Source organism: Coregonus clupeaformis, chromosome 31, assembly GCF_020615455.1.
Source record: "Coregonus clupeaformis isolate EN_2021a chromosome 31, ASM2061545v1, whole genome shotgun sequence".
Taxonomy (NCBI): domain Eukaryota; kingdom Metazoa; phylum Chordata; class Actinopteri; order Salmoniformes; family Salmonidae; genus Coregonus; species Coregonus clupeaformis.
The window spans coordinates 2,945,143-2,967,845 of NC_059222.1; the positions used below are offsets into that span (position 1 = coordinate 2,945,143).

The window sequence follows — 22,703 nt, forward strand, 5'->3', positions numbered from 1 at the left end:
AATAAGCCATTCATTTTATTTAATTTTTTGCCAAATTCGACACGCTCATTGACCTCCATACAAAAAGTCGTTGCTTTGGTGGGCGAAACAACGTTGAGCCTCGCTTCCTCTCTGGCTTCGTGCAACACATCAGAGCAGCTGTTCCTGACTCTCAAGTCAATGACGTAGTGAGGCTGGTGTCAGCAAGATTACCATAAATATAGAAACGTATAAAATATATTGATGATATCCTATCAATGAGATCACATAGCACTTTGTTTTTACCGCGGGCTTTTATTTTATAGGCGGAATTCGAAAACAAATATTGCCAGCTGTTACAAAAAAAATCATCAGTTCTACTTCCCGGATAGGTTGGAATGGTCCTGTCCTGTCCAATGAGAACACAAGTGATATTTTTTATTCTCAGTCGGTTGGCGACGTTGTTAGTCTGTGCTACGAGTTCGTTTGCTTACTAGCTAACTAACTTAACAGTTTGTATTTTTCTCTAGCTACTTAATCAAAAACCCTAGGTACTTTCGTTGGCAAAACTTGCACTAGCTAAGACGATGGTAAGTTGGTTAAAACGTTTCATTTTTGTGTTAGCTATACTGTTGCTAACGTTAGCAAGCCATCTTATGACGTTAGGTAGCTAACTACACAACACAGTTAACTAGTTGTGGCAAAGATACTAGCTAATAACTAACCCAGGGGTGTATTCATTACGCTGATTAGGTTACAAAACGTTAATTAAACGGGGAGGGACCCTAGAGACTGAGTCCTCTCGAGGCCGTAAGGAAGTATTAGCATGAGCTTCAACCATTTGAATGTAGTCAACTTAATCGGTAAACGGTTTCCGTAATGAATACACCCCTGTTTATCTGTGTGGCGTGCTTTTTCACTGTTTTCTAGCTTGCTGTATTGATTGGTTTGACTTTATCGTTACAATGAATTTCTCAATTCTTTCTCACTTTTGTAAACTAGTTTAAGCTAGGCTATAGTTGGCTAGCTAGTTTTGCTAAAGTTAATACGATGTAACCAAGGAATATGGAAACCAGGGAAAACATTGGTGAGGTAGGCAGGATACAATTGATTCTTAACGAAATCTAATCAATAAAATGGTCCATTGGAGGAAGGACTGTTGGCATATATTTGACATTTGTATCTTAAAGCATAGCTAATTGAGAAATAATTAGTTTTAGTTGGAATATTTGTGACACTTTGGCCTTGCCCAGGCCTCCCTTTCAGAGGGATTTTAAACACTAGGCTTTCGAACACTAACTAACTATTACTGTAAATCGCCATATTGGCATTATTGCATAATCGGCAGGATTTCCCAAAAATGGCTGAATCACAAAACTTAACTGTCTGAAAGAACATGAATTATGCGTGCATTAGTGAACGTAATTTGCTTGTGTCAAACCATATATGAAAACATGAAACATTTTGAAATCTGAGAAACAGCCCTTTCAAATGATATGACATACAATAGCACCACATCAATCAAATGGTAATCAGTCATGTGAAAATGTGTATCTTCTATGAAAATCAACACTTTTTGCCCAAATAACTGCCATTTACAAACATTTTCCTAGTGAAGATAGAAAAAACATAGAGCATATAGAATCCTCCTTATTTTGTAAGGATTGAAAGTCTGAAATCAGAATATTAATATGTTTTACTGTGAATGAGTTAGGCTACAGCCTTTTTAGTGGAAGGTGGTATTTTTCTAGAATTCAATGGAATGTTCCGTTATCAGACACTTTCTTATCTGGATAGTATATTAAGCACATGCACCAAAACATAGAACAAATGTCATTTAGTTTTAGCCTACATATGAAAAGGAAAGACCTACACGAGTAGCATAATATGAATAAATCGAAACTTTTATGGAAAACAATGTGCAAGTTACATCGCTATTATATACCACATTCATCGCCGTGATATTGTCATTAACATTTTATTGGAATTACAAAATATAAGAATAAGGCATATAATAACAAAAATTGTCTTGTACAACTTGAATTTCTTCTGTACATACATTCCAGTAGGCCTATAGCCTAATACAATAAGAGTCAGAATGGGAAAAAATTAAAAGCATGCAAGGGAGGCTAAATGACCAGTGACAATCTGAGCCACTGGGTGAAGACCAGGGGTGAAAGGCGACCCAGCAAAATAAATAGTCGGGGTCCTCTGTAGCTAATAATAATAAATAATAATATGCCATTTAGCAGACGCTTTTATCCAAAGCGACTTACAGTCATGCGTGCATACATTGTTGTGTATGGGTGGTCCCGGGGATCGAACCCACTACCTTGGCGTTACAAGCGCCGTGCTCTACCAGCTGAGCTACAGAGGACCACTCAATTGGTAGAGCATGGCGCTTGTAACGCCAGGGTAGTGGGTTCGATAATGTTGTTCTTTTAATGTTGTTCTAATCTCAATGGCAGCGCTGTCAAAGTTGTGGTGGCAGCATTCACTTTGTCGTGACTTACTTGAATGTATGACTGTTATTTATCGAATCAACTAACTATGTTTAATTGTCACTCGATTTTAAATTAATAATGTAACAATTAACTCATTAGGAATTTGGGGCACCACGGAAGAAGTTGTCTAACGAGTTACCATCTCCCAAATTAAATGTGTTATACACTGCTCAAAAAAATAAAGGGAACACTTAAACAACACAATGTAACTCCAAGTCAATCACACTTCTGTGAAATCAAACTGTCCACTTAGGAAGCAACACTGATTGACAATAAATTGCGCATGCTGTTCTGCAAATGGAATAGACAACAGGTGGAAATTATAGGCAATTAGCAAGACACCCCCAATAAAGGAGTGGTTCTGCAGGTGGTGACCACAGACCACTTCTCAGTTCCTATGCTTCCTGGCTGATGTTTTGGTCACTTTTGAATGCTGGCGGTGCTTTCACTCTAGTGGTAGCATGAGACGGAGTCTACAACCCACACAAGTGGCTCAGGTAGTGCAGCTCATCCAGGATGGCACATCAATGCGAGCTGTGGCAAGAAGGTTTGCTGTGTCTGTCAGCGTAGTGTCCAGAGCATGGAGGCGCTACCAGGAGACAGGCCAGTACATCAGGAGACGTGGAGGAGGCCGTAGGAGGGCAACAACCCAGCAGCAGGACTGCTACCTCCGCCTTTGTGCAAGGAGGAGCTGGAGGAGCGCTGCCAGAGCCCTGCAAAATGACCTCCAGCAGGCCACAAATGTGCATGTCTGCTCAAATGGTCAGAAACAGACTCTATGAGGGCCCGACGTTTGCCAGAGAACACCAAGATTGGCAAATTCGCCACTGGCGCCCTGTGCTCTTCACAGATGAAAGCAGGTTCACATTGAGCACGTGACAGACGTAACAGAGTCTGGAGACGCCGTGGAGAACGTTCTGCTGCCTGCAACATCCTCCAGCATGACCGGTTTGGCGGTGGGTCAGTCATGGTGTGGGGTGGCATTTCTTTGGGGGGCCGCACAGCCCTCCATGTGCTCGCCAGAGGTAGCCTGACTGCCATTAGGTACCGAGATGAGATCCTCAGACCCCTTGTGAGACCATATGCTGGTGCAGTTGGCCCTGGGTTCCTGCTAATGCAAGACAATGCTAGACCTCATGTGGCTGGAGTGTGTCAGCAGTTCCTGCAAGAGGAAGGCATTGATGCTATGGACCGCCCGTTCCCCAGACCTGAATCCAATTGAGCACATCTAGGACATCATGTCTCGCTCCATCCACCAATGCCACGTTGCACAACAGACTGTCCAGGAGTTGGCAGATGCTTTAGTCCAGGTCTGGGAGGAGATCCCTCAGGAGACCATCCGCCACCTCATCAGGAGCATGCCCAGGCGTTGTAGGGAGGTCATACAGGCACGTGGAGGCCACACACACTACTGAGCCTCATTTTGACTTGTTTTAAGGACATTACATCAAAGTTGGATCAGCCTGTAGTGTGGTTTTCCACTTTAATTTTGAGGGTGACTCCAAATCCAGACCTCCATGGGTTGATACATTTGATTTCCATTGATCATTTTTGTGTGATTTTGTTGTCAGCACATTCAACTATGTAAAGAAAAAAGTATTTAATAAGATTATTTCATTCATTCAGATCTAGGATGTGTTCTTTTAGTGTTTTTTTGAGCAGTGTACATCGATAAGTCACTTATTAAATAATTACATCTTATAAGTCTCATTCTGAACGTCGCATAATCCTTGAACCTGCAAGAACCCTAACCTTATTGATGAATCAGAAATACACACATTGGCTTCATTATTTATTTACTAACTAAATAATAACAAATACAAACACACATGTTATTGATTACTAACGTAATAGAATGAAAACAGGTCCCTAGTGGACTGGACTAACAATAGCATGAATGCTTGGAAGGGAGAGACAGAGATTCAAACTATTGTTGTTACTTTTGTAAACTACGCTCACGGAAATACAAATACTTAGCACCCGCTCAATGGGATTAGTTGACTTTCCTCGATAGTTGAGTTGATGATGTAGGACTCTGGTTTGCCCACCAGAGATCCCAATGTCCTTGGTAGAGTTTTTGGTGGTAGTGGTGGTTAGAATGGATACTACAGCGTACCCTGTTGATCTGTTAGAATAGGTACTTCAGATGTACCAGCGGTTGTCGGAGAGGGATTGTCCTTCCCAACTCGTGTCTTTAGTGAAAGTTCTCTATACGACTATACATGCCAGCTGCAGACTGGTAATGCTAAGGTCTAGTGCATTGTCTTCTTCTTCACCTCGTGTAAAGGTTGAGAGTTTCAGAGTTTCACCGCTTTGTAACGTTTAGCTCACACTTCACGTCTGCTGGTCTGTAGAGTGTCAACCATTTGCAACATCCGGCTAACACAGTAATCTGCTTGGTCTGAGGTGAATTTCGTCACGAGGGGTTTTATACTTGAGTAGAAAAAGGGGCGTTTCATCATGTTTGTGCTCATCTGGGCGTGGCCACTGACTGAGAACAAATCAATATGGAAACAGTCATCTCATCTAGAATGCTAAAATCACATTGTTATCTTCACAAAAGTATTATTATACTTAATCATTCATTTTATACAATTAGATGCAACTGAGAAGTGTACACCCCCAGAGATGCAGTTATGTTGTTCCACCGTCTTTATTGACATCACAACGTAGTAACGGATTTGACATGATTGTTCTTTAAGTCCCCACCGACCATTTCCCACATTCATTTAAGTAGGAATATTGTTTCATTATCCACTTTTGGATGTTGGAGTCTTGGCGGGTAGACTTTCTTTGTTCCAAAGGGAAATTCCCTCTCCCAATACTGCATGGCACGGAAAATAAAGTTTCCGCAAGGAATTTACAACCGGTCATAGAACTGGCCCCCAGGAGAGGGGGTGTTCAAACATTTGCCTAGCCGGCATCTTTGATCCTCAGCCCATGAGGGCAAGTGATGAAAACAAAATGCTACTCTTATTACAGAGCAAGCGGTGAAGCTTCATATGACACCTACAGATGAAACATTTATAGCGTCTTAAGGGATTATTTCAAAAATATGCTTTTAGATATAAATGTCATATGTCAACAATCATTCCCCCAAAGGGCCATTCTGTGGATTCATTGTTGTGAGAGAAAAAAAATCTAGGTATTTTTTTTTCTGATTTCGTGATGAATTATCCCTATAGACCCTACATTTAGGCCCTGTTGTTCCAAATTGGGCCTATCCTATATTATCGTTGAACTCAAATATTCAGTTATTTTACCTAGTCATAGCCGCTGCCATTGCCTGTTAGGCTTATCTAATTTTGTTTGTACATTGATTTGACTATGGGAATTTCAATTTCTACCCTACAGGCCACTGACAAGGAGAATCTGAACCTCACTGCCAATGATCTCTGGGATCACACACATGATCCTGCTTTGAAGCAGAAAGCACGGAATCTGCCCCCTGGCTCTGTGGAGCAAAGAAGTCCCCTAAGAGACACCAGCAGCGTCAATCAGTCCCATTCCACCAATGTCAGGCCTATTGATGCTAAATTAAGCAACCAGTTTGCAGGGAAGTTCCCATTCATTCAGTCTGAAAGCAGCCAAGAGATGACCAGTCAGACAGATCAACTGAATTGTCCACAACCATCCACCATGAGTGCCCCCGGGCCAAATACAGATGGCCCCTGTATGTCGCTCCATATGGAGACTCTGCCAGACTATAGTGTTATAAGTGGAGAAACTTCACCTCTTTCAGACAGCTGTCATTCATCTACCCCATCACAGCACAGTGGTATCAGTGGGGAGCCCAGAGCCAAGCGGTGGTCCTCTAACCCAACAACCATGCTCACCCCTATTTTAAAACACATCCATCTGGGATTCAACGGGCAGAAGTCCTACTCCCCAATTTTGAGTCCCATGCATGCCTCAAAGACCTGGATGATTCAAGATGAAACTTTACCAAACTGCACTGGAGAAAGTTTCTTTGAGGACACTATAGACTCCTGCGTTTTGCCTGTGGTGGAGCCCACCGTTGGCAGCACAACAATGGACTTGTCACACACACCTCCAGGGACTCGTGTTTCTATGGAAGAGAGTTTCAATACACCAGAGGATGGACATAAAGATTTGCAAAGGGGCTCTAATTTGAGTCTCAGTTTGCAGGGAAGTCCTGCACCAAACGCTCTCAGGGAGACTATATCAATCAATGGCTCTAGCTGTTCCAGCGCTTCCCTGGAGGGCACGCATGACGTATCTGCATTAGAGGGCAACAAAGAAAGTCTGCATTCCTTAGAACATAAGGTACAGAACCTGACTACCAAGGTTCCTGTGTCTGCTGTTGTCCAAAATTCAAGTGTTGCCTCTGACTGTCTCACAGATGCTAATGTCACCCACGTAATTTGCCCTGATGGTGAGGTGCCTGCGTCCTGTACAGTGCCATTGTCCTCGTCAACATCTGGTGCTTTGTTTGACTCGGAGTGTGATGACAAGATGGTGAACTCTAACAATGGCACCTTTGAACTTCTGGTTGAACCAACACTGGAGCCCAAAACTGGGACCAACTCCACTATGGTCCTTCCCGAGCCCAATGTCACAACTACTGCGCTGGAGTCTGTGGAGATCAGTAGGCCCCTGAATGTTACTTTTGAAGCTTGCCCTCCTATGAAGTTCAATGCAACCACTGAGCAAGAGACCTGTGATGGTACCACACAACCTCTGAACAATACTTTTCAAACTGACCCTTGTTTGAAGCTCAATGCAACCACTGAGCAAGTGACCAGTGTTGGCAATGCACACCCTCTGAGCAACAATTTTCAAACTGACCCCGAACCAACAAAAAGCTCTGAAGTCGATGTCAGTGAACACACGGTACAATCCCAACCAGGCCCGTCTGGGAGAGATCGGTGCTCTGACAGTCTTTGTAATCAAAGTGTTGATTTGGAGAACAAAATAAGTGACACCTTCACCTTGGACAACACCCTTGAGTTGGATCCCAACTTGCTGGTCACATCCACTCCCATGGTTACGTCTAAGGCTTTTAGGAAACCAGAGAGACCCTCGGATGTGCGGAAAAGGTTATCTCCGGGCTTCCTGCCAAAACCAGCCAAACCACCAGCTATCTCTAAACTTGTCACTAATAGGAAGACGTTCCTTCAGCCCCCGAGTGTCACCTCCAATCCCAAATCACTGCTACCCCCACCGAGATCTGTGTCCCAGCTTCCGTCGCTGACTGGCCTGCCAAAGACCAAGCCAGCCCCTGTGGCTTTAGCCCCCTCGAAGCCATCCTCCTCTGCCATACCCAGCACCAGACGAAAAACACTAGCAGATGCCTCGGGACATGCTGCAGTCACTGTTTCTCAGCAGGTAGGCTATTGGGAATGCTAAGTGTGGTTACATCTCAACAGGATATTATATTAATGTATTTTTTAAATGAATATTAAGGCGATATTTATCAGTTTGAGATGATCCTCTACCAATCCATCCACTGTATTTAGTTAAGAGATGCAACATTGAATCAACAGACTGTACAAAGCTATTCAGTCAATGTTTTTTCCTCCATTTCTCTCCTAGGCCTCAACAGATAATACTTCCAGTAGTAGGCGTAGCACAATTCCAGGTGAGCAGCTGTTCCAGTTCCTTTGAATCTGTCGGGTATGTATGGCTCTGTCTCAAAGTTTAAACCTTTCATCGTATCCTATCCTCTGCAGATTTCTGATCTGGCAGGACATGGCAGGGGAAAGCAATATAGTGGAAACGTATATTTTCCTTTTACCCCTGTGTTCACAAAGAAAAGGAGATAAGGAGAAGAAGCCATTTTAGAGTACTGAGCCTAAAGGGAATCTCAATCATACTTCCCGCATTCCTTAAATCCTCTCTCCTCGCCTCCTTCTCAAACGCATTTGATGAAAATGTTCTTGGGGAGGAAATTATGCGAAGAATCAAGAGATACAATTAAGATTGACGTCTTTTGGTAGACCATCACGCTCTTCCAAAAAAGTTTGGTTGGTGTGTAAAACCGAAGAATCTAGATTAGCAAAAATGGAAAGGTTCCGCATAAAGCTCACTTAATTTAAATATATATATACACACACAGTGCATTCGGAAAGTATTCAGACCCCTTGACTTTTTCAACGTTTTGTTACGTTACAGCCTTATTCTAAAATGTACTAAATTGTTTTTTCCCCCCACACACAAGCAAAAACAGGTTTTTAGAAATGTTTGTTAAAAAAATAAAATAATGAAATCACATTTACACAAGTATTCAGACCCTTTTCTCAGTACTTTGTTGAAGCACCTTTAGCAGCGATTACAGCTTTGAGTCTTCTTGGGTATGACGCTACAAGCTTGGCACACCTGTATTTGGGGAGTTTCTCCCATTCTCTGCAGATCCTCTCAAGCTCTGTCAGGTTGGATGGGGAGCATCGCTGCACAGCTATTTTCAGGTCTCTCCAGAGATGTTCAAGGCTGGGCTCTGGCTGGGCCACTCCTGCGTTGTCTTGGCTGTGTGCTTAGGGTCGTTGTCCTATTGGAAGGTGAACCTTTGCCCCAGTCTGAGGTCTTGAGCGCTCTGGAGCAGGTTTTCAACAAGGATCTCTGTACTTTGCTCCATTCATCTTTCCCTAGATCCTGACTAGTCTCCCAGTCCATGCCGCTGAAAAACATCCCCACAGCATGATGCTGCCACCACCATGCTTCACCGTAGGGATGGTACCAGGTTTTCTCCAGACGTGACGCTTGGCATTCAGGCCAAATAGTTCAATCTTGGTTTCATCAGACCAGAGAATCTTGTTTCTCATGGTCAGAGTCCTTTAGGTGCAAACTCCAAGCGTGCTTTCATGTGCCTTTTTACTGAGGAGTGGCTTCTGTCTGGCCACTCTACCATAAAGGCCTGATTGGTGGAGTTCTGCAGAGATGGTAGGCCTTCTGGAAGGTTCTCCCATCTCCACAGAGGAACTCGGGAGCTCTGTCAGAGTGACCATCGAGTTCTTGGTCACCTCCCTGACCAAGGCCCTTCTCCCCCGATTGCTCAGTTTGGCCGGGCGGCCAGCACTACGAAGAGTCTTAGTGGTTCCATACTTCTTCCATTTAAGAATGATGGAGGCCACTGTGTTCTTGGGGACCTTAAATGCTGCAGAAATGTTTTGGTACCCTTCCCCAGATCTGTGCCTCGACACAATCCTGTCTCAGAGCTCTACGGACAATTCCTTCGAGCTCATTTCTTGGTTTTTGCTCTGACTTGCCCTGTCAACTGTGGGACCTTATATATCGACAGGTGTGTGCCTTTCCAAATCATGTCCAATCAATTGAATTTACCACGGCTGTACTCCAATCAAGTTGTAGAAACATCTCATGGATGCTCAATGGAAACAGGATGCATCCCGATCTCAATTTCGAGTCTCAGAGCAAAGGGTCTGAATACTTATGTAAATAAGGTATTTTTTACAAGGCTGTAACGTAACAAAATGTGGAAATAGGGAAGGGGTCTGAATACTTTCTGAATGCACTGTATTATTATTTTTTCACTGCATCAGGGATAGTATGTATAGACAGATGTTTCAGCATAACTGCAGTGTCACTTCTTCCAGTGTCACTTTTTCCCAGTGTCACTTCTTCACGGGGCACCATAGCCAAGTTATTGTTACTCATTGTGTATTTATTATTACTTTTATTACATGTTTTACTTTTATATACGTTTTCTATTTTCTTTCTCTCTGCATTGTTAGGAAGGGCCTGTAAGTAAGCATTAAACTGTTAGTCTACACCTGTTGTTTACGAAGCATGTGACAAATACAATTCGTTTTGATTCCCTCAGTCGTTGCCTCTAATTTACTGTTGAATTTATAGCATCCAAGCTGACAAGCACTGGCCTGAGGAAACCTCAATTCTCTGGCACTCAGAGATCCATACCAAGCCTCAGGACTCCTGCAGTAAGAGCTATGGCAACACGCTCCACTGAAAACCCCAGCCTCTCTGCAGGTATGTACAGCATTGTATGAAAGAGCTTGATCCCATAGCTTCATGTATACTGCATTCGGAAAGTATTCAGACCCCTTGACTTTTTCCATATTTTGTTGCATTACAGCCTTATTCTAAAATTGATTAATTTATTTTTCAACGTACACACAACACAATACATAATGACAAAGCGAAAACAGGTTAATTTATTTAAAATAAACTGAAATACCTTATTTAAATAAGTATTCAGACCCTTTGCTATCAGTCTTGAAATTGAGCTCAGGTGCATCCTGTTTCCATTGATCATCCTTGAGATTTTTCTACAACTTGGAGTCCACCTGTGGTAAATTTAAATTGATTGGACATGATTTGGAAAGGCACACACCTGTCTATATAAGGTCCCACAGTTGACAGGGCATGTCAGAGCAAAAACCAAACCATGAGGTCGAAGGAATTGTCCTTAGATCTCCAAGACAGGATTGTGTCGAAACACAGATCTGGGGAAGGATACAAAAAAATGTCTGCAGCATTGAAGGTCCCCAAGAACACAGTGGCCTCCATCATTCTTAAATGGAAGAAGTTTAGACCACCAAGACTCTTCCTTGAGCTGGCCGCCCGGCCAAACTGAGCAATCGGAGGAGAAGGGCCTTGGTCAGGGAGGTGACCAAGAACCCAATGGTCACTCTGACAGAGCTCCAGAGTTTCTCTGTGGAGATGGGAGAATCTTCCAATAGGACAACCATCTCTGCAGCACTCCACCAATCAGGCCTTTATGGTAGAGTGGCCAGACAGAAGCCACTCCTTAGTAAAGGCACATGACAGCCTGCTTGGAGTTTGCCAAAAGGCACCTAAAGGACTCTCAGACCATGAGAAACAAGATTTTCTGCTATGACGAATCCAAGATTCAACTCTTTGGCCTAAATGCCAAGCGTCACGTCTGGAGGAAACCTGGCTCCATCCCTACGGTGAAGCATGGTGGTGGCAGCATCATGCTGTGGGGGTGATTTTCAGCGTCAGGGACTGGGAGACTAGTCAGGATCTAGGGAAAGATGAACGAAGCAAAATACAGAGAGATCCTTGATGAAAACCTGCTCCAGAGTGCTCAGGACCTCAGACTGGGGGCGAAGGTTCACCTTCCAATAGGACAAGGACACAGCCAAGACAACGCAGGAGTGGCCCACCCAGAGCCCAGCCTTGAACATCTCTGGAGAGACCTGAAAATAGCTGTGCAGCGATGCTCCCCATCCAACCTGACAGAGCTTGAGACGATCTGCAGAGAAGAATAGGAGAAACTCCCAAATACAGGTGTGCCAAGCTTGTACCGTCATACCAAAGAAGACTCGAGGCTATGATTGCTGCCAAATGTGCTTCAACAAAGTACTGAGTAGAGGGTCTGAATACTTATGTAAATGTGATATTTCAGTTTATTTATTTTTATAAATTTGCAAACATTTTGAAAACCTGTTGTTGCTTTGTCATAATGGGGTGTTGTGTGTAGATTGATGAGGGGACAAAACAATTTAATCAATTTTAGAATAAGACTAACGTAACTGTGGAAAAAGTCAAGGGGTCTGAATACTTTACAAATGCGCTGTAAGTTGCCATATGATCTGTTAATGGAAGGATACTGCTTTGTTTTTCTATCATGCATGTCTGAATTGCATAGCCTAAACAGTACATTCATTACTTTTGAATATTCCACCTGTAAGTTTTAACCCAGTTATTTGTTGCCAACGTTTCCATATCAGCCAAATCGCTGACAAGGTTGTTTTCTGTCATTACTTTCCATAATTTGTTTAACTAATCTTCAATTTTATCACAGGTGTAAATGGAAGGAGTTTACAAGCACCCAACCAAGGCCAGAAGCACTTGTCAACCAGCAGTGATGCTTTTCCAGTAGCAAAGAGGAAAAAACAGGGTAATTATTAAAGCTAGATGGATTTGCATTGTTTATATTGTGTGTGTATGTTTGTAAAGGAATAACTGTGATCACAAGTAGGGCTGTGACGGTCCTGGAATTTTGAATGACTGTAATTGGCCAGCCAAATGACCGCGGTCACCGTAATAACCATTCGTATAGCAATTTTTTTTAATAAATGCACCCTTTCTCCTCTCCTCTGCTTTGTTTCTGACTGCATGTGCTGCCATTCAAATAGAATGAATAAAACGGACATCCCCATTCAAGTCAATTGTGGCATAATGGGTGGACTGGCGGCCATTGCGAGTGTACCCATAGGAGTAAAGCAGGAAGTAAAATATGTGCTGTGATTTGTTGATTCAACTCAACTGACATTACAAAAAATACATTCCATTGCATGAGGTAACATCATTTGAATGAACATTCTACATTATCATGGAAATTATTGCATCACAATACCAGGTAGCCATTGTACCCATGAGTTTACCAGACAAATTGCCAGTGTTAGAGGTTCCAATCCCATTCTATTCATTCTATTTCAATGTGTGCTGCTGCTGCATTGTGGGGGGAGTTGCCTAGGCAACTGAAGACATGTTTGCTTGTTTCAGCAAGGAGCAACAACGTTTCATCATATTGTTAAGAGTCCATGTTACGGCAGAAACTGACTCAACCCCACGAATGCCCAGCCGTCCAGTCTTCAGGCAGCTGTTCTTTCCACACACACACACCAAATTTTTTTAACTGTTTTGATGGTTTTTATTTTTATGACTGTCTTCATCCATAACTGTTGGTTATAAGGTATGTAGTTGTGCCAGCCCTAATCACAATTTAGATATGTATTTGTTTTTCTTGCATACATTATGTTCATGCACATCGTTTGTTTCTCGTCACTACAAGGTGGCACTGCAGACTTGTATTTTGTGTCTGTGGGGACATACCAATGTCTTTGGGGACAGTGCCTCAAGCGTCAAGAAAATGTATGCTGTCTTTTAACATGTGCACTTGTTTTCACACTAACCCCGACTGTTGTCTATACCCCCAGACTGTAGCCTCCTCTATTGCTAGAACTCGATACAGCTGGGGCAATGTGTATGCAATAGAAGAAAACACTTGATAATGAATTTCCTATCTTGACTCTTTCCATACATTCAGATGGCCCATCTCTGTCTACTAGCAGTGAGGCTCGAACATGCTCCGCAGAGCCAGCTAGAGGTGCTAGGTGCTTTAAGAAGCCTGCAGCCAACTTGAAGACTGTACCAGCAAAGAAACTGATCCCTGGTGAGTTAGTGCTCTACTCTACACAACAGAGAACCATGGCAACATTCCAATTCTCTATCCTCCCCCTCATGGATTCAAAAGAAATATGGCGGAAACACCCTCCAGCCATGCTTGCACGAATCCAATGCTTTTAACACTAGCATCGCCGGGCCTCAGCACGTACTAGTGGCCACCGATGCGTGCCTTTGGAACATCTACATTTTAAACAGTCTAATAAATCCATGTAATATACACTATCACAAATAAATCCATTATTTTGTTGAGATGGGTCTTAAGAAACATTACGATACAAAAAAAATATTTAAAAGAAACAGAATAGCATATTTTGAGTTTAACCCCTAGAGTTGTCCTCCCCCGCTAAAATGAAATTAGCATAATAAAAATTACAAAAGATCTGCCAGTTTAAGCTAGTGATATCTGTTTTATGCATTGATGCGTCTCAATCCACCTCATCCGCCGATGTCGCAATTCTGCATCTGCGGCGAAAGGTTGACAGCGAGAGCGGTGTTTGTCAGACCGTGAGACATCCCGAAAAAATAGGTCTTCTCACAAAATCGTCTGTAGTGTCCGAACGGTTTGGCCTACAAAACTATACTATACCTCACGAATGCGATGTTGTTCTACAACCCCACAAGCGTCTTGGGACTCGTCTGAAGTCTGTACAGCTGATCTGCCAACTTCTGTCTGTAGCGTCCAAACAGTTTGGGCTACACACTAATATGACCCCTTTGTTGAAAGTTGAGACTCTCACGAACACGTACATGTGAGGCCTGTGGGCGTCCTAGAGCAAAACAAGACTTCTCTGATGGTCCCCCGGTACCAGTTGAAAAAATGAATGGAAGTGTATATACAGTGCATTCTGAAAGTATTCGGACCCCTTCACTTTTTCCACATTTTGTTACAATACAGCCTTATTCTAAAATGTATTAAATAGTTTTTTTCCACATCAATCTACTCAAAATACCCCATAATGCCAAAGCAAAAACAGGTTTTTAGAGCTTTGTTGAAGCACCTATAGCAGCAATTTAAAGCTTTGAGTCTTCTTGGGTATGACGCTACAAGCTTGGCAAACCTGTATTTGGGGAGTTTCTCCCATTCTTCTCTGCAGATCCTCTCAAGCTCTTGTCAGGTTGGATGGGGAGCATCGCTGCACAGCTATTTTCAGGTCTCTCCAGAGATGTTCGATTGTGTTCAAGTCCGGGCTCTGGCTGGGCCATTCAAGGACATTCAGAGACTTGTCCTGAAGCCACTCCTGCGTTGTCTTGGCTATGTGCTTAGGGTCATTGTCCTGTTGGAAGGTGAACCTTCGCTCCAGTCTGAGGTCCTGAGCACTCTGGAGAAGGTTTTCATCAAGGTTCTCTCTGTACTTTTCACCGTTCATCTTTCCCTCGATCCTGACTATTCTCCCAGTCCCTGCCGCTGAAAAACATCCCTACAGCATATTGCTGCCACCACCATGCTTCACCGTAGGGATGGTGCCAGGTTTCCTTCAGACGTGACGCTTGGCATTCAGGCCGAAGAGTTCAATCTTGGTTTCATCAGACCAGAGAATCTTGTTTCTCATGGTCTCAGAGTCCTTTGTGTCTTTTGGCAAACTCCAAGCGCGCTGTCATGTGCCTTTTTACTGAGTGGCTTCCGTCTGGCCACTCTACCATAAAGGGCTGATTGGTGGAGTGCTGCAGCAATGGTTGTTCTTCTGGAAGGTTCTCCCATCTCAATAGAGGAACTCTGGAGCTTTGTCAGAGTGACCATTGGGCCCTTCACCCCCGATTGCTCAGTTTGGCCGGGTGGCCTGCTCTTGGTTGTTCAAAACTTCTTCCATTTAAAAATGATGAAGGCCAATGTGTTCTTGGGAACCTTCAGTGCTGCAAACATTGCAGTGACACATCCATAACCTGAGCGGAAACCAGATAGCATACCAGAGAGAATACTACAGACATCAAGAAAGCCAGTCAGTTGATTATTGACAAGTTTTTCCAACACTTTTGATAAACAGGGCAAAATAGAAATTGGCCTATAACAGTTAGGATCAGCTTGATCTCCCCCTTTAAATAAAGGACGCACCGTGGCTGCCTTCCAAGCAATGGGAACCCCCCCAGAGAGGAGAGACAGGTTAAAAAGGTCAGCTAAGCTCGACGCTGATAGGGGCTGCAACCTTAAAGAAGAAAGGATCTAAACCATCTGACCCAGATGTTTTTTTGGGGTGAAGTTTAAGGAGCTCCTTCAGCACCTCAGACTCAGTGACCGCCTGCAGGGAGAAACTTTGTAGCGGGGCAGGGGAAAAAGAGGAAGGAGCATCGGGGCTAGACCCATTAGAATGGCTGGAAGATGAGGAAATGTTGGACGGGCAAGGAGGCATGGCTGAGTCAAATAGGAATCCTGACATTAAGGGCCATGGGCAGCTGTGAGGAGGAGGGTTCTCCAGGTCTTTAACCGTTTTCCAGAACTTCTTGGGGTTAGACCCACAGAGTGAGAACTGCTCCATAAAGTAACTAACTTTAGCCTTCCGGATAGCCTGAGTGCACTTATTTCTCATTTGCCTGAACGAGAGCCAGTCAGCCTGAGTATGCATGTGCCGAGCCTTTCGCCAAATGGAATTCTTGAGGTGGAGTAACTCTGCCAGAACACGGTCAAACCAGGGGCTGAATCTGTTTTTTAATTGTCATTTGGTTTATGTGGTTGTGTTTGTTAACAATACCACTGAAAATATCAAAAAAGGTCCAAGCGTCTTCAACAGAGGGGATCAAGCTGATTCTATACCAATTTACAGAGGCTAGGTCATGAAGGAAGGCTTGCTCATTAAAACATTTTAGCAAGCGCCTATGACAAATCAGGACAGGTTGTTTAACTGAGCAGCCATTACGAACACAGGCTGTAAAACAGTGATCACTAAGGTCATTACAGAAAACACCAGACTGATACTTATCAGGATTATTTGTGAGGATAACTTCAAGGAGAGTAGCCTTTTCTTGGTGTTTGGAGTCATACCTTGTGAGATTGGTAATAATCTGAGAAAGATTTAGGGAGTCCCATTGCTTTAGGACTTGATCAGGTGGTTTAAGCATGTCCCAGTTTAGGTCCCCTAGCAGGATAGGCTGTGGTGTCATGCAAGGCTCTTTGTCAATTGTTGTCTCCTCACCTCTCCATCAGCACTGATCTGAAAGAACTGACCAGTTGAAAAGCAGCCTAATTATGATCCTTCACCATATTGTTTTTATCCAGTGCAGATGAAGGGAAGAAAACGAGGAGAGGACATTTTTTTTTAAATAAAATGTTCTGAAAATGGAGATATCATAGAACACCAAAAAGTAAACATTGCTGGTGACACCTTGCCATTTATGATAGCGTCACGTTGGCTAGCAAAAGATTTGCGGGGGCTAATTAACGTTAGCTAAGTGAAATTGTTTTTCCCCACAGTTAGCCAAGATGATTAGCTAATCAGCTAAAATGGTTAACAGTTAGCAATCACATCTACACTATTTTGCTAGATACAGTAGCGCAGCCGTGTCAATAACATGTCTCCAAAAATGACGTGGTGTCTCCAGTTGTTTACATTTAGCAAATGTGACGCACCTTCCATATTCACTTTCCATGCACTTTTATTGAGAAAGAGCTCATTTGAAACACATTGGTTGTTGGGTTTTAGCTTGTCCCCTGTTGGTACTGGTCCCTCAGTGTCACTCTACCTGTCTTAAACCACAGATGGGAAGACTAGGTTTATTCCCAAAAAGACATCAATGCACTTTGTAACCACTAGTCAAGTAGTCACAGAATGATCAATCCTTCTTGATTTTCATGCAGGGTGTGCAAACTGTGTGCTACTTCAGCAAGAACTGGAGACGTGTCGTCAAGAAAATGAGAGACTGCAAACAGGTATTATTCAAATTGAACATTTCTGTCATGTTTTTTTGGGGGGGGTACTGCCAAAAGTTGAATGGCCCGGTTACCGCCATATATGGTCAGCATGGCGTGAAATGGAACTGTTAAATTATATATGCAATGTCTAAATATGGCTTCTCTACGGCCTCAGCATGATGAATCAACGCTCAGGGTGGGGACAGACAGCCCATCTCAGTATGGAGCACAGTTCATCATGGGAAGAGTTTTAAACAGGCCATCACTCGATTATCGTTGCTTTAAATCAGTGCACGCGCAAGCACTCTCTCTGTCTCCATCAACTCCATTCAAATTGCATCCAAAATAGATAATCCTGTTCTAGATTGATATACAGTGCATTCGCAAAGTATTCAGACCCCATGACTTTTTCCACATTTTGTTACAGTACAGCCTTATTCTGAAATGGATTCAATTGTTTTTTTCCTCGTCAGCTTCCCACACAATACCCCATAATGATAAAGCAATACTAGGTTTTTTGAATTTTTAGCAAATTTTATTTGAAATATCACATCTACATATGTATTCAGACCCTTTTACTCAGTACATTGTTGAAGCACCTTTGGCAGTGATTACAGCCTTGAGTCTTCTTGGGTATGACGCTACAAGCTTGGCACACCTGTATTTGGGGAGATTCTTCTCTGCAGATCTAAATTCCCCCCAGCCTTCAGATGTGAGCTAAACAGTGCACTTGCACTTGAGATGCGTTTTAAGGCTATGGATGCAAAAGTGAATTTATCATTTCCAAACGTTTAGGCCAGCTGCTTTGCGATCTATTAACAGCAAGGGTTACATTATACAGTGAGGGGAAAAAAGTATTTGATCCCCTGCTGATTTTTGTTTGCCCACTGACAAAGACATGATCAGTCTATAATTTTAATGGTAGGTTTATTTGAACAGTGAGAGACAGAATAACAACAAAAACATCCAGAAAAACACGTCAAAAATGTTATAAATTGATTTGAATTTTAATGAGGGAAATAAGTATTTGACCCCTCTGCAAAACATGACTTAATACTTGGTGGCAAAACCCTTTTTGGCAATCACAGAGGTCAGATGTTTCTTGTAGTTGGCCACCAGGTTTGCACACATCTCATGAGGGATTTTGTTCCACTCCTCTTTGCAGATCTTCTCCAAGTCATTAAAGTTTTGAGGCTGACGTTTGGCAACTCGAACCTTCAGCTCCCTCCACAGATTTTCTATGGGATTAAGGTCTGGAGACTGGCTAGGCCACTCCAGGACCTTAATGTGCTTCTTCTTGAGCCACTCCTTTGTTGCCTTGGCCGTGTGTTTTGGGTCATTGTCATGCTGGAATACCCATCCACGACCCATTTTCAATGCCCTTGCTGAGGGAAGGAGGTTCTCACCCAAGATTTGACGGTACATGGCCCCGTCCATCGTCCCTTTGATGCGGTGAAGTTGTCCTGTCCCCTTAGCAGAAAAACACCCCCAAAGCATAATGTTTCCACCTCCATATTTGACGGTGGGGATGGTGTTCTTGGGGTCATAGGCAGCATTCCTCCTCCTCCAAACATGGCGAGTTGAGTTGATGCCAAAGAGTTCGATTTTGGTCTCATCTGACCACAACACTTTCACCCAGATGTTCATTGGCAAACTTCAGACGGGCCTGTAAATGTGCTTTCTTGAGCAGGGGGACCTTGCGGGCGCTGCAGGATTTCAGTCCTTCACGGCGTAGTGTGTTACCAATTGTTTTCTTAGTGACTATGGTCCCAGCTGCCTTGAGATCATTGACAAGATCCTCCCGTGTAGTTCTGGGCTGATTCCTCACCGTTCTCATGATCATTGCAACTCCACGAGGTGAGATCTTGCATGGAGCCCCAGGCCGAGGGAGATTGACAGTTCTTTTGTGTTTCTTCCATTTGGTTTTGTAGCCCATTCCAGCCTTGTATAGGTCTACAATCTTGTCTCTGACATCCTTGGAGAGATCTTTGGTCTTGGCCATGGTGGAGAGTTTGGAATCGATTGATTGATTGATTGCTTCTGTGGACAGGTGTCTTTTATACAGGTAACAAGCTGAGATTAGGAGCACTCCCTTTAAGAGTGTGCTCCTAATCTCAGCTCGTTACCTGTATAAAAGACACCTGGGAGCCAGAAATCATTCTGATTTGAGAGGGGGTCAAATACTTATTTCCCTCATTAAAATGCAAATCAATTTATACAATTTTTGACATGCGTTTTTTGTTGTTGTTATTCTGTCTCTCACTGTTCAAATAAACCTACCATTAAAATTATAGACTGATCATTTCTTTGTCAGTGGGTAAACGTACAAAATCAGCAGGGGATCAAATACTTTTTTCCCTCACTGTATAGGAACAATATTTTTTACTGATTCATTTGGCAATATTCATATGAACAAAAGTATTCACTGTGAAAGTTGATACATGTAGGCCCTTCATATATAGGCTATGCGTAGCACTTTGTTCAATTTATCGAATCCGTTATTGTTTTCTTGCTCAAACCGTGAGCAACACCTGTCAAACACGGGACTAGTTTTATCAGAGGACCTTGGAGTTCACCAAAAAACAGTAGGTTATTCTGGCTGGAATTGCTACTCTCTTGCCATGTTCAAATTACTGACGCGGCAGATTCAGACGGGACTAAAATTACAGATATGGTGTTTTGTGCTTGTGCACATAATTACATTACCCGACCACCCCCAGTAAAACTAATCCTGTCCGAATAGGGTTTAAGGTAAGGGCTGTTTCCTCGTCTCTGCTGCTGCTGTCTCCGCCGCATTGTTCTCAATCCCAATATGCTGGTTAATTTTGATATTATGCACATAGCAACATAGGGAAAGGCGCCAATTCTACGGCGCGCTGAAGATTGTTTCAGAACCACGGACAGCGACCATATCCAACGCGGGAGAAAGCGCATGTTATAAAATAATATTATATTTATTAGCGTTAATAATATAACCATATACAATTTCATTATCACATGTCTTAGAGTGATGGACTGTGCCATCCCTGTGGCCTCCGCAATGGTTTAGTCCACTGAGACAGGCATGAATCAGACAGGTGTCTTGTGCACCATGAAAAAATAAATACATGTGCGACTGCTCCACTAAAGAAATCTTGGTCGACCAACAGCCTATTGACCAAACAATCGACCAGTCGACTAAATATGATCAGCCCTAGTTTAATTTAATTTATAATAGTCTTCATATCTCAAAATCAATGTCATGTGGTTAATCAAAATTCTATCTAAATGAAAATGATACAAATCTAAAAGTAACTGCTATTGCCTTTGCCAACTATGTAAAAATAGCCTACGTAAAGCCAACAAATAAAAACATTGCAGCCTGCAGGTAGAAAATATCCTGATAAAAATAAATATCCTATAAATCAAATTGGCTATGCATGGCCTGTCTGCAAGGAACTTTAAACATTGTACCAACTATTAAACTTGGTCAGGCCCGAAGCTCATTCTAGCAAACTTGCAACATTGTATAAAATATTCTGGCCACTCAGTTTCCTGCGCCAGTGAGCTCCAGACAGACACAGCTGTGGGCTATTTGCGCAAAGGCTATTTGCTCAATGGATAAAAAGTAAGAATGTAGGCCTTTTTTATGACGTTTCCACTGGATCAGAGCATGACATATTCCCCCCCCCCCCCTTTCATGCTGATTGGTTATTGAAAGGGAGAGAGCTGGAAAGATTTTTCAAATAGGTTACTTTGAGGAACTATTGTCATTCTCAATGGATGTAAAAACAAACTGCGTTTTACTTGCTGTTTGAGGCAAAGAAAAAATGACTTTGAGAAGCTCCACAGTAATGGTGAGTTAAGACAATCAGAAATAGTATCACATCCCCAAATGGGCACATTTATAGGCCTACATTTGTGCGCAGGCCAGGTAGCCTAGGCCTAGTTATATGTGTAATCAGGTGCGTGTCCTTGCTCAAGATTGACAGGAGCTCTCCAAACAAAAGGCAATGAATAAATTGACAACTCGTAAATGGAATGAAATAAACACTTGATTCTCACAAATGTAGCCTAGGTTGGGCTTAAACAGTGTGTCCACTCCTACAATGACAACTGTAAGACTGTAATAATATGATTGAATGCGTTAACAGAAATGACCGTAACCAAACAAACATTGTAGATGAGAAATTATGGGAATTAACGATAAATGTACTACTGGTGATACTGGTGTGACATCCCCTAGGCCTCCGCAATGGATTAGTCCACTCAGACAGTCGTGAATCAGACGGGTGTCTCGTGTGGCGTAACATTTTGTAAAAAATATTTGCAACTGCTCTACTAAAACAAATATTGGTCGACCAACAGACTATCGACCAAACAATCGACCAGTCGACTAAATGGGGTCTGCCCTAAATGAAAGTAATCCGTTGCCGGATGAATGACAACGGAAATGATTGTCTGTCAAACGAAAACCACAATGTGTACGCCTTTTGTATGCAACTCGAGTAAGGGTACAGCCACACTGAGACACATGAACACAGATGAAATTGTATATGACGTACAAAACGGTCAGTTTTTGTCCATCAAAAGTACAACTCAAATCAACTGTTTTCAGACGAGTTCATCAAAAAGTTGCACCCATCAAAAGACGGACCGTTTGTGTGATTTTTATTTAATTTTTTTGTTGGGGGGGGGGGGCAGACAATCATCTCCGTTGTCATTCATCCAGGAACAGATGACTCCCATTGAAAAAGCATTTGCTCCATCCGAAATACTTGGACACGAAATCCCAATAAATCTATGACGGACAATGATGTACATCATATATATACGATTTTAATCCGTGTTCATGTGTCTCAGTGTGGACATACCCTTAGAGGTAAACCAATACAAATCTGGATTCTCAAACAGATTATTTGGAACTAAAATTGCTAACTAGTATGTCCTCCTCCAGACTAAATGGAATTGTAGTCCTGCAAGTCAGGATGTGGAGCAAGTGTTTTGATGTCACATTGCTAATGGCTATAAATTGTATTGAAGTCCCCTTTCAGGTAATTTAATCTAACTTTTTCAATTTTGACTGAAATTTCTTCCAGAGCTACGTAATCGTGACGGGATGGATTTGTAAACGAAGACACAAATGGAATGGATTGGATTGCACAGATGAATGGAATAAGTAACTGATTTTAATATGAAAAATTGTGGAGATAATTTTTGGTTAAGATTTAATAAAGTTTTGATATGCCTATTGGTTGTTTTTCTTTTAG

General features: G+C 42.6%; 1 protein-coding gene across 1 annotated transcript; it reads left to right on the forward strand.

The window, feature by feature from the left end:
• Positions 1 to 338: 338 nt before the first annotated feature.
• Positions 339 to 22,684, forward strand: LOC121547173 (polycystic kidney disease protein 1-like 3). Its single transcript, XM_041858304.2, has 8 exons — positions 339 to 548; positions 5,817 to 7,811; positions 8,019 to 8,064; positions 10,293 to 10,424; positions 12,226 to 12,321; positions 13,474 to 13,599; positions 17,401 to 17,472; positions 22,533 to 22,684. Exons 1-8 carry the CDS (start codon positions 546 to 548, stop codon positions 22,562 to 22,564), a joined length of 2,502 nt encoding a protein of 833 aa, XP_041714238.1. The 5' UTR covers positions 339 to 545; the 3' UTR covers positions 22,565 to 22,684.
• Positions 22,685 to 22,703: the final 19 nt, after the last annotated feature.